The sequence below is a fragment of the Pelodiscus sinensis genome, chromosome 4, assembly GCF_049634645.1.
Source record: "Pelodiscus sinensis isolate JC-2024 chromosome 4, ASM4963464v1, whole genome shotgun sequence".
Taxonomy (NCBI): domain Eukaryota; kingdom Metazoa; phylum Chordata; order Testudines; family Trionychidae; genus Pelodiscus; species Pelodiscus sinensis.
This window is the reverse complement of record NC_134714.1, coordinates 90,534,214-90,546,973: the sequence shown is the minus strand read 5'-3', so window position 1 is coordinate 90,546,973 and position 12,760 is coordinate 90,534,214. Positions and strand designations below refer to the sequence as shown.

At 42.8% G+C, this 12,760-nt stretch overlaps 1 protein-coding gene and 1 long non-coding RNA gene across 3 annotated transcripts in view; one reads left to right on the top strand and one right to left on the bottom strand.

The window, feature by feature from the left end:
- The window catches only part of PRMT3 (protein arginine methyltransferase 3), a 112,292-nt gene extending 106,636 nt beyond the window's left edge, over positions 1 to 5,656 (bottom strand). Inside the window, exons 1-3 of the mRNA XM_075927736.1 lie at positions 5,505 to 5,656; positions 5,300 to 5,420; positions 1,087 to 1,169 (exon numbers count right to left, since the gene is read on the bottom strand). Coding sequence (XP_075783851.1) covers positions 1,087 to 1,169; positions 5,300 to 5,420; positions 5,505 to 5,520 — 220 coding nt within the window. The 5' untranslated portion in view covers positions 5,521 to 5,656. The remainder of the gene's footprint in view (positions 1 to 1,086; positions 1,170 to 5,299; positions 5,421 to 5,504) is intronic.
- The window catches only part of LOC142829175 (uncharacterized), a 59,817-nt gene continuing 47,697 nt past the window's right edge, over positions 641 to 12,760 (top strand). For both annotated transcript variants that reach the window (XR_012903564.1, XR_012903563.1), the window contains exons 1-2: positions 641 to 734; positions 8,401 to 8,495. This is a non-coding gene — a long non-coding RNA (uncharacterized LOC142829175). The remainder of the gene's footprint in view (positions 735 to 8,400; positions 8,496 to 12,760) is intronic.

The following is a 12,760-nucleotide window of genomic DNA, read 5'->3' as shown; positions in this document are numbered from 1 at the left end:
TTTATGGCTGGACCACTAATATTTTTAATGAAATAAGTATTCTGGGAACTGTGATATAATAGGAGAATTTTAACTGACAGATAAAGTATATCCCATTGAGCTTCTTCTGACTTTCTTCCCCCAAATAGATCCCATTGTATCTATTTCAGCACTTCTAATTTCTTTGCAGTCTACCTCATCATTAATATACATGCTACTTCACCATCCATTTTTGTCTTTCATGAACAGCACATACCTCTCAATACCACCCTATCTAGCTCCTATGTCCACCGTTGTAATATCTTAGTACCTGAGAGCCTGTAATTCCATCAGTATCCGCCCCCCCCTAAATCAGGTTCATATTAACCTCTCCTCATTAGGCACTCCCACAACTACCACCCTGCTTCCTTTCTCTTCACAGCCAATCCACATCCACCTCTCTCCAAAGTAGGTAATTACAGAGGTTTATCCTACATTATAAAACCATGAACTATGGCAGAACCATGAAAAGGGTTCTGGTTACAGTGTTACTGTCCTGACACTATAAATCTGTCATAACTTGTAATGTAGGTAGATCCTATTTTAAATCATCTAAACTCCCACATGTCATAATAGCCATTTAAGATGGGTCCCCTGGCAACAGCAGAATTATAATTGTAGATGGGACTGCACCCTGTGAAAAACATTTGAGGCATTTTCAGATAGCTTCCCAGATCACAGAATGCTGTAGCATAAGACATGGCTCAGCGCAGGAGGTATGAAAAAAGCTGAAAGACTAAACAGGGATGATTCCTGGGTAGATGTGTTCTGCTATAGTAGCAGTAACTGACAAACAATTTACCTTAGCTGGTTTTGTCTATAGCGGATACAGAGCTGTAGTGATAAATCTCTTTTTTTTGTCCCCAGTATAGAAATGTTTTGCAGGAATTTTATTAGGTTTAGTAGGACATACATGGCCCAGACACAAATATGTTTTGTTTGCTGAGTCTTCAAAGGGAAGTTTTTGGGCTTTTTTAAATAATTTTCCTTTCTTGGGCCACAACAGTTTGTTTATTTAAATAATGTCACTACATGGCAAATAGTTAAAAAAATTTAGGCGATACTTACCATGCTTACGGATCATATCAGTAATATTAAACTGATGCATGAATTTACAGTGGGAAAATGTATCTTCAGCAGAAATGTAGAGCCTACAGATAAAAAGGAAGAGAGATAATATATATTTAACAGTGTCATATAGATTGTGTCTCATAATCCAGGGGTGGCCAACCTGGGGCTCACAAGCCACATGCAGCTCTTCAAAGTAAAAATTGTGGCTCCTGCACCCACAGTCCCCTGCCCTGACCTTTCTCCTTGTGTGGGCAGGGGTGCTGCTTGGCGCAGTGAGATCTGACGCTAAGGCTGACAGAAGCCTGCACATGCAGGCTCTTAAAAGGGCAGTGCCTAACTACTTTCCCGCGGCTCTTTGCACTGTATCCAACACTATTTTGGCTCTTCGTCTGTTACGGATTGGCCACCCCGATATAATCTATCAATATAGATTGTTTAGAGTGAGGTGTGAAGTTTGTCTAAGTTTATGCATTTTTGTATAGAAAGGATTAAGTGGTGTCTATGTATTTCTTACCTACCACAATGAAGCTGTGTGGTCTAATTGTGGTTGAGTTTTTGTGTGTAAAGTGCTTGAGATAAGAGGACACAGAAGAACCAAGAATTTGGGTTTTTAAATTTCCCCAGAGTCTCCTCTTCACCGGTTACATAATCAAACTATTTAGAAATAACACATTAAAATCAAAACCTTACAATAAAATGAAATTTATCAGATGCCAATTGTGACATTGATAAGCCAAGCGGAAACCCTGGCCAAGGCCTACGGGACAGTTGAGAAACGAGAAACTCACAGCTTAGAGGCCAGACCAGCTCACTTGTGTTTTGGTAGAGTTCAAAAGACACACAACACAAGAATGTTTTTAGTGTTTAAGCTTCATGAAAAACTGGTGGGATATTGCATGCATTACATGCATTGTTTCCACTTACCTATACCCTGTTATGGAAATGCAAACATTTGCACTGTAATTAAATAACCCATTAAACAAGAAAGAAGTCTGAGTAATGAAAATGAAGTCCTTTTAACAAGAAAGTGCTAATTCCTGCGCATGGAAAACAAATGGTCTTTGCCCTTGAGATCAAAGATTTTAAGTGCATTCCTTTGCCCTCCCCAGCTATAAATATAGACACAAGGAAAAATCCTCATCTCGGGATTGTCTGGTTTTTAACCAGGCAGAAGAGTCAAACAAAAAAAAAAAAAAAAGAGAGATCCCCAGAGCTATTCTGGATACCACTAGAAGATTTCTGAGAAACTGGAATATTATAACATCTCTGCTACCTTTTGGAAGCACAGAATGAACTAACCTGTTTGTACGTATAATTTCATCTGCTTTAACCTCTCAGTAATTCTCATTCCTTTTTCTTAGCTAATAAATCTTTACTTAAGTCTATACTAGTGACTTACATTGGTATAATTATGTTTGTTACAGTGGTAAAAAATTCACACTGCTGAACAATATAGTCATACGACCTAATTCCCCAAGTAGACAATGCTATATTGGTGGGAGCACTTTTCTCAGGCTACATCTACACTGTGGAGCTATTTAGGGATATCAGAAGTATCCGAAAATAGCAATTCTGCCTCTTTTGTGCAAGCCCATTATTTTGAAATATAATGGCCTCACTAGTCCAATGTCCCTGTAAACCTCATTCCACAAGTAAGGGACATTTCGGAATAGCACTATAATTCGAAATTAACTCAAAATAGCTTATTTGAGCTCTGGCGTAGACACTCCTTCACTGACTGAGATATTGCCTTTAAGAGAGGTGGATTAACCAGGCCAAAGGAAGAGTTCATGCCCATCAACCTAGAGGGTCTGTGCTGTGCCCTTCATTTCCTATAAAATTGACTATCAGCTGTGATGAGATGTGGGATCAAAATCCAGCTGGGTGAATGACCAGTCTCTTGGGACATGCTGTAACCTGAATATTTTCAGTCTTTTCACATAAATGACCATTTATATCATAGTACAGCTCATCTTGCCTCTTAGGAAAGCTGAAGTGCTTAAAAAAAACCAAACAAACCAACCCTGTCTGTGACTCCATTATATGACTATTACTTTGGGGCTGTGTCTACATTGGCACCCTTTTCCGGAAAAGGGATGCCAATGAGACAAGTCGGAGTTGCAAATGCCGCGGGAGATTTAAATATCCCCCGCAGCATTTGCATGAACATGGCTGCCGCTTTTTTCCGTCTCGGGGCTTTGCCGGAGAAAAGCGCCAGTCTAGACGGGATCTTTCGGAAAATAAAGCCTTTTCCGGAAGATCCCTTATTCCTGATTTTAAGAGCCGGAAAAAAGCGGCAGCCATGTTCATGCAAATGCCACGGGGGATATTTAAATCCCCCGCGGCATTTGCAATTCCGACTTGTCTCGTTAGCATCCCTTTTCCGGAAAAGGGATGCTATGTAGACACAGCCTGGGAGTTCACATTTGGTGCTGGATTGATGAAATCTAATTGTGCAATGTCGCAGCAGTTTGTGCTAGGGACATTAAACAGCATGTAATTGAAGAGTCATGTAACAATGATATTTTAGTGGTTACACGACTATTTGACAGTCCCCAGAGGCAGGGCCAGCAGCCAGTGCGCTTCCAGCCCCAGTCCCAGAGAGCTCACTGTCACCCTGAGTTACTGCCTCTCTTCCAGAGACATCAGTGTGGGGTGGCAGGAGGAAGTCCATCAGTGAGAGGAGCTAATTTAAAAACTAGCTTCCTCCGCAGACCAGCTCCTACCTGCCACTCGGCGGCTGCTGCCTCTGATGCAGCCGCCCCTGTTCGCAGGGCACACGACCACCCTGCGGGCAGACTGAGTAGCCTCTGTCAGTGGGAAGCTCACATCCCTCACAGACAGGGATTGCTGCTGCAGAGCAGTCTCCTGTCCACAGGGAGGTCGTGTGCCCTGTGAAAATGGGCTGCTGCATCAGAGACAGCAACCGCAGAGTGCCAGGTGGGAGCTGGTCCACACAGTCTACTGTATCTATTTTTTGTTAAATCTCTAAGGTGCCACAGGACAACTTGTTGCCTATTGCAGGACGTGTCAGAAGCAAGCCAATCATAAGACACTCCAGACAGCATTACACATGCAAATAAACGCCTTCTATTGCTGAGGAATGACAAGTAAAAAGATTGTGTTTCTGGGACAAAAACAAACATCTTATTTTTCCACATAATTTTCCCTTACTCTAACCTTGTCCCAGTGGACTTTGTATTCTTGTATTTTTCATGCCAAAAAATCTGCAAGATTCAAACTATGTACTTGCTTTCTCAAAGGCTGTGTCTAGACTGGCAAGTTTTTCCACAAAAGCAGCTGCTCTTGCGGAAAAACTTGCCAGCTGTCTAGATTGGCCACTTGAATTTCCGCAAGAACACTGACTTCCTACTGTCTGAAATCAGTGCTTCTTGCGGAAAAGCTATGCTGCTCCCGTTCGGCCAAAAGCCAGTGTAGACAACGCGGTGTTGTTTTGCGCAAAAAAGCCCGGATCGGAAAACAGCAATCAGGGCTTTCTTCCGCAAAACCGCGTCTAGATTGGCACAGACGCTCTTCCGCAAAAACTGCTTTTGCGGAAAAGCGTCCGTGGCAATCTAGACGCTCTTTTCCACAAATGCTTTTAATGGAAAAAGTTTTCAGTTAAAAGCATTTGAGGAAAATCATGCCAGTCTAGACGTAGCCAAAGTGTATCCCTCACAATCCCCCACCCACAAACTAAAGTTATTACCATAGCAACTACATGCCAAATGAGATCAAAGACCCAATGAGTGAAGAACGGTGAAAACGCAGTACCAGACGGTAAACTTTAGAACAGGAATTCAACAGACAAGACACAGAGGATGGGGACTGAAACAGGGGCACACAAACGGCGCGTATGTTGGCCACAAATCAGCAGGCACGGGCAGACGCAGGAATTACGCGCCCTAGGATATGTGCTTTGAGAAACCAACTCTGCGAACACCCATCACTGGTCTAAAGGCAGCTGGGAGCGGAGGCGGCGCTGCGGGCCTCAGGTGGCAGGCAGGCTCTGGGAGACAAGTGGGCGCGGAAAGAGGCAAGGCGGGGTGCAACCCTAAGCCTCTCCCAGCCAGCCACCGGCTCCCAGTCTGCCTGCCAGGGCCCCTCCGCTCCCAGCAACAGTTTAGTAGCAGCAGCGCGGGGCGAAGGTAGCCGCTCCCCAGCGCCGAGCCGCCACCTCCGGGACCCGCTCCCCGGCCGCGCCACGAACCGATCACAGAAGAGGCAGGGGACCCGGGGCTCTGCAAGGTCCTCCTCGTCCTCCCAGGCCTCCTCGCCGCTGCTGTCGGTCAGTTCGGGCATCGCCGCCTCCTCCTCCTCGGGCCCCGGCGCTGCGGGCACAAGACAAAGGCGTGAGCGGCTCGAGCGCTGCCCCAGGGGCGGGATAGCGAGACCGGGGCTGCCCGGACACCCACCTGCGCGGGAACACATTGCCCCCCCGCAGAGCGCGCCAGACCCCCGCAACCGGCCCGAGTGCGAGCGTGCGGCGAGAACACCTAACCGCCACTTCCGGGTTGACACTCCAGACCTCACCCAATAGGGTTCGCTGAGAAGGCGAAGAGGCGGGGCCAAGCTTATGGCGCCGCAAGGCGAATGAATCAAGAGAGGCTCCTCGTCCAACACCCTGCGCGGCGGCGCGCCCCCTGCTGCCCAGCCAGGGCGCAGGCCCCACACGGCGGTCTGAGCAGGGAGCTGGCCGGAGGGGCCGATGGCCTGGCCCGGCACAGGGGTGCGAGCCGCGCTGCCGCGGGCTCAGCATCAGGCCGGCTGCTGCCCGGGCTCAGGGCACCCGACAAGCGCTAGGAGGGCGGAGCACAGCAATGGGGCGCAGGCGGGCGGGGGCAGCCCAGCCGTGGGCAGGCAGGGAGCCGGCAGCTCGGGGAGCCGGCCACATGCCAGCTGGTGCGTCTGGCAGAGAGCTTGGTGTGGGCTGGCCACCGCGGTAAGGCGGAAGCGGCGCGTTGCCCCAGCCTCCCTCTCCCTTGATGTTCATTTTCTCTGGGGCAACTGGCAGAAAATATGATCCTAGAGTAGATGCACCTTTTGTCTGACCCAGGGTGTCTTGCTTGGGTTTATACCCAGAAAGGATTGTTCTCAATGTACTGCCCAAAGTAATGGGCTAAACCTTCAGCAAGGGCCAGTTAAGTCAGACTTTGGGGAAAAACTTGCCCACTAAAAGGATAGTTACTCTCTGAAATAGGCTGTGAAGCTGGTGAAGATTAAAGGACAGGTTGGACTAACATCTGACACAGACAGTCTAGGGTTATCTGCTCCTGTCTCAACACATGGGACTGGACTGGCTAGCTTCTCAAAGTCTCTTCCAGGTCTATGCTTCTCTGATTCATGATAAATAACTTGTCCCAGAACACTCAGAGGAAGCCTATGTCAGAGCAGGGAACTGAACCTAGCTCTCGTGAATCCTAAAGAAGTGTTATAATCCTGGTCATGCTTGCTAAGGATGTGTGGGATTTAACACCTGTGCAATATGCCCTGGGCAACTGACATAGTCAGGCTTGGTTTTTTGTTCATCTGTCTTTTCATTAGAAGATTGTGGAACTTCCAATAACTCATTACCCACCTCACAAATATGGAGGCATACAAGGATGCCTTCCAGGACTTCAGACACAATGGGCTTACCCATCTAAATGTAAAATTCTGCTTCCAATAACTCATTACCCACCTCACAAATATGGAGGCATACAAGGATGCCCTCCAGGACTTCAGACACAATGGGCTTACCCATCTAAATGTAAAATTCTGCTTATAGCTCTACATTTATATCAACCATATGAAGAAAAAGATGATGGCAACTTTTATTATTATGCAGGGACAGCCCTTTGCTTGCCACTTTGCTGTATCTGTGACTCTGTTTTGTATGTAACCCACATTATCCCAGTACAGGAATTTGTTCCACTTCTCTTGTGAAAAATTAGAATGGTGCAGAACTCCAGAGATGTATAATGGTTCTTGGGAAATCCCTAATGTTATTCTGTTGGGATAAATTTTCTGCAAGATGTGGTATAATGAGTTTGTCGGGCTGAGATAAGAGTTTTCAAAGAACAAGAGCAGAGACCACCTGTACCTGCTGCTAGTGAGAGGAGACAAGTTAAAGGTTCAGCTGTCCCCAGAACAGTTCAAGTCATACACACCCTGAAATTAGGGTTGCCAACTTTCCCAGACTGGACACCATTTGCAGCAATGGCATATGGTTGGGAAAGTTGGCAAACATATAGGCCCCCCCCCTTATCCTCAGTTTCCCCTCTTAGAAACCAGAAGCCCCTCCTTGTTGCTCCTGATTTTGAGCTTCTGGGATTGGCAATACTATTCATTTTTAAAATACAACATGCAGTTCTTGCTATTACAGTACTAAATGTTTTCATCTGTATGTTAACCAGACCCCGAAAGCTAATGATTCCACCTTGTGGGGAATAAAAGGAAAAACAAGTAGAACAAGAGCAAAACTTGTAATAGAAAATTTGTTTAGGAAAAATACTACATACCTAATTCAAGACCAGATTTAATTTAAAATGTAACATTTTCAACATTAACATATGCAGCACATGCCATTTTAGTAACTTTATATATAACTATATTTTAATACATATTTGATAAGCAGAAAACATGTTTAGGGACTGGACTGAAGTACTAATTATCAAAAAACATAACATTTAATTCATGTTGATTTTACAACATGGAATCTTTATGTTATTAGTTTTCAGAAACATTACTTTACATAGCCTCTTTTTAAGACTGAGTCAGTTACAAAAATATTATTCATGGAATCCTGTATATTTATTAGTCTGTAATATACATCAGTGGTCACATAATTCTTTGCCTTCTTGTTGTGGATACCAATACTCTTTGCAGTACTACAAGGCAAGTAATGTAAGGGACAAGACACCTGTAAGCATGTGACTGGGAAATAAATGCAAACAAAAAACCAAACCAAACCCTCCCCACCTCTCCCTCTCCAAGAATCAGAATCATAAGTAAATGATCACTAATATAGCCATTATGGCCCTCCTTCCCCAGTGGGTCATAAGATTTTGGTAACCAAGACAGTCTTCCAGAAGAGGGTAGTTTTGCTAACTGCTCTTGTGTACCTAGAATTTTCAGGCTGTGCCAGTTGAACTATAGCAGTGCCTTGACTGGATACAGAGGAAGCGGCTTGCAGTCAATATTGTGTTCAGTCAGAATGCACCTCACTTCATGTGCCCTTGTTTTACATGTGTCATTTTAGTAATACTAGTAGGAAAAAAGCTACTTAGATGGAGCCAGCAGAATGTAACAACCCTGTATGTGTTGTGACAGATCCAGACCAGCCATCTGCTGCACGCTAGTGGAGGGAAGACATGCTGGAGCTTGAGTGAACAGCTTTCTCTTTCCTGAGTAAAAAAAGGCCAACTGTAAGTACAGCATAATCAGGCAGGCACTTGAGGCCAGTTAGAACTTGCTAGGAGCTACCACCGGCTAATTAGACACAAGCAGCCAATTAAGGCTGGTGGTGCTGCTTTAAAAAGTCTCACCCCAGGCAAGGGAGGAAAAGAGTGAAGGACTGGAGGGAGGAAGTGTGGTGTAGAACGTTGGTGCACAATCCTTGGGTCATGACCCCCAAGGAGGTCGCGGCTGTCTTTCGAGGGAGGTCACAGCACCGGGCCAGCTGCCATTTTTGTTTTCAGTGTGGCATACACGCAGGTGGAGTGGCAGGTGAGCGGAGCGGCATGTAAAGAGGCTGTGATTTTTTTTTCCTCCTTGCTCAATCAAAATTTTCCCAGGGGTCACGCTGGGAAAAAGGTTGCGCACCACTGGTATAGAAGAGCTGAGAACTGATGAGCACCAAAGGAAAGGTGCTCCAGTACACAAGCTAAGGATCAATTATGTTATAGTTACTACTAATCTTAATAATAAGAACTTGAAATAATAAAATCAGCCTCTTAACATATTGCTAGTTATTTTTGGATTTAAATTGTTTTTTAAAGCAAAGTGATTCACTCTCTGTTATCAAAGAAGAGTCTGTCATGACTAGATAAAAAGTAGTATTTAAGAAGGCAGAAAAAATAACCGTTTAAAGTTTGGTACCAGCTTATTACTATGTATTGTATCAAAAGATACGATAGCTTTCAAAATTATTTTCAGTAGCTGTATTTAAAGGGAAAGAAATAATTTCATGGCCCATATTAATATTTGTAATTATGTACTCTTTAATTAAGTGATTGAGTCAAATGCTTGAGGGCATACACTGATTACTTCAGGGGGATGGAGTGATTTCAGCTCCTCCTTTCCTCTGTGTGCTTCACTGCACATTGGAGCTTGGTCCAATTCCTATTCAAATCAGTGGAAAGATTCCAGCTGGTTTCAATGGGAGATAGATTGAGTTTCAGTCAAGCACTGAGTCAAGTAGAAGAGTTGACGTGAGAGGCCTATCTTATACTTTTATAATCCTATAAATACACACAAAATATATATGTTATAACAATCATATCACACAAATTAATAATGAACTAAGAACATTGACTACAGTTACAAGCACTACAAATCTAGGATACCTCAACTACTTTCAATGGCATTATTCTAGATTTACAGTGATATAACAGAACAGAATCTAGCTCAGGAATTTTAGTATCCCCTCCAGAACCTGGCTTTCTTCTTCTCTTTCCTAAATCTATTTTAGGAAGGAAGGGGCTCAAATACAATAGCAATGAGAACAGTTTATATATGAATATATTACCTTTAAGAAAACCTGTCTGGATTCAGATTAGATTCTGAGTGGCTTTTAGTTCAAATTATCCAGTTACAGAATCATAGAAGTCACTCTGAATTTCTATCATCTTGGGCAAAAAATCATCTGTGAAGAAGTCACATCATTTTGGTGACACTGAAAACAGAACCAGAAAATTGGCCTCTTAACTTTTAGATCTGACCCAATGCCAAAACCACAATCTGGTTTAGCATAAAAACACACAATCCCAATGAGGTTTGAAGGGATTTGATTTTAGCAGTTCTCTTTTGGGCCCTTCTCTCTGATTGTGAAAACTTTGAGGTGTAATTAATAGTAACTTCAACCATTAAAAAAGCAATGAATAGTGTAGCAGCGCCTTAAAGACTAACAAAACATGTAGATGGTGTCATGAGCTTTCGTGGGCACAACCCACTTCCTCAGATAAGTCTTCAAACATTGCTTATCAAAATCTAGCCCAGGGAATTTTGTTACTGATAAGAATTTTTTTCTATTAAGTTTGTCCAATATAAAGTATACTAATGAATAATAAAAGTAGGAAACAGTTGAAACCCCTTGGAAACATTTTTTTTTTTGGTTAATTAATCTACATAAGAACCCTTCACAAACCAAACATTTCCAACTTGATGGAGCAAAGCTTGGTTGCAATAAACATAGATTACTTTAAATCGTTATGTACATTATTTTTTTCCTCTCTACACTTAGTCAATAACATAATCACAGGCACAAATTCGACAGCAGCCATTCTCCAAATGGTCCTCTAGCTGACAGCAGCAAAACTAGTGACAGCAGCTTCTTTGTATTACACTGAAATTCTCCCCCCCCCGCAGTGAAAGTCCAAGGGGTCACTGATTGCATAGTCTTTGCTCCATTGCAGACCCTTTGCTAATGTTTGGATCTGAGAATAACAGACTGAATGTGACACACAGTCTTGTCTTTTTCTTATTTCATATGTTAAAATACTGTTTAATAAATGTAAAGCACCTGTTCATTTGGATGGATGCCTGTAACATACTGGATGGAAATTATTAAATTTGAAGCAAAAATGTCATTTTAATTCAATACAGCTGAAAAAAATGCTATTATTGTTACAATCTCAAACTTTCTAAAAAGATTTGCATGGTACAGTGTGATTTACAATGTAATGGATTATTATTTCATAATCTTGGTGCAGGAGAAAAATAAAAAACATTTAACGAAATTTTACTGCATTCCAAGCTTTTTCCAGATCCTGAAATAGGAATTGGGGATGCTCTTTGGGAGAGGCAGAAGCACACAATATCTAAAAATATCACACCATTTAGTTGGTCTTTGTTTCATCTTGGTTTCCAATCATGTGGATACAGTATCTTTGTTCTCTAATATCTCCACTTCCTTGTTGCTCGGGACTACTGTACTGTTCACTATAGCTCTTGCTAATGTTAACGCAGGCACAGAAAGTGCAGTAATAGACATCACATGAGAGAGGCAACCCAGAATTTTTATAGCACACCATTCTAATGGGTGTGACTATTTTCTGTCACATCAAATCAATCTTTAAAAAGAGAGAACCCAATTAAGAATAGGTAATAGACAGCAAACACAGTTTCCACTCACACTTAAACAAGCAGCTATGCGGGTCTAAATATAGGGTAGTGATCAAAGTTCAGTTCTTCAATTTTAACTTCTTCACCCTAAACAAAAAAATCCATGACTTGTTTAAAAAGAACCCCAAGCTACTACTCATCATGCTAGCATGCTTAAAGTATTGTAATACAATCCTGATTCAAGATTATTCAACCTTGAGAGCATAAGACTTTTAGGACTTAGGGTACGTCTAGACTACATGCCTCTGTCGCCAGAGGCATGTAGATTAGGCTACCAGACATAGTAAAATGAAGCGGCGATTTAAATAATCGCCGCTTCATTTACATTTACATGGCTGCCGCGCTGAGCCGACAAACAGCTGATCAGCTGTTTGTCGGCTCAGCGCGATAGTCTGGACGCGCGGGTGTCGACATCAAAGGTATTTGTCGACCACCCAGGTAAACCTCATCCCAGGAGGCATACCTGGGTGGTCGACAAATACCTTTGATGTCGACACCCGCGCGTCCAGACTATCGCGCTGAGCCGACAAACAGCTGATCAGCTGTTTGTCGGCTCAGCGTGGCAGCCATGTAAATTTAAATGAAGCGGCGATTATTTAAATCGCCGCTTCATTTTACTATGCCTGGTAGCCTAATCTACATGCCTCTGGCGACAGAGGCATGTAGTCTAGAGTACCCTTAGTGTTAATACTCCACAGGTTACTATTATCAATCTGCTTTTTTATCTCCCAACAATTAAAAAAAATCCCAAAACAAGTTCTATACACAAATTGCTCCTGCAGTTAGTATTATTACTGTTGCCCACTCCTTCTTTCCCCCGGCCAAATTAGTTTCATGCCTTTGTTGTCTCCTTTTTTAAAAAAATTGTAAACTGGGGCAGGGATTGTCTTTCATTAGGGACAGGCTGGCTTCAGAGACTGATTCCTTTACACACACACTCACATTCACACTTTTACATAGACACACACCTAACTTTCAACAGAGTTAAGGCAGTACAAAGTTTAAAATGGGGTTACAGTTATCATATATAAAAAAGTTCCAGAAAAAGTTACAACAGATTAATAGGTTACCAACATATTAATCCAAGTCCTATTCATAAAAATTGGGCTGTAATTCATGAGGTTACGTATGTAATGTCACATTGGTAGATATAATTTATTAAAAGGGCAATTTCATTCTGCAGCCCTACATCTCTATACTATTGCAATGCAAATGACAATATATAGATACTATGGTGTTTGGTGCTATACAATTAGATAAATCTCAATGCCTAATCTTTAAACTCCTCAAATTTTATAGAACAGAAGCTATGTGCAAATTAAAAGTCCTTTGAGCTAATGAACTAGGA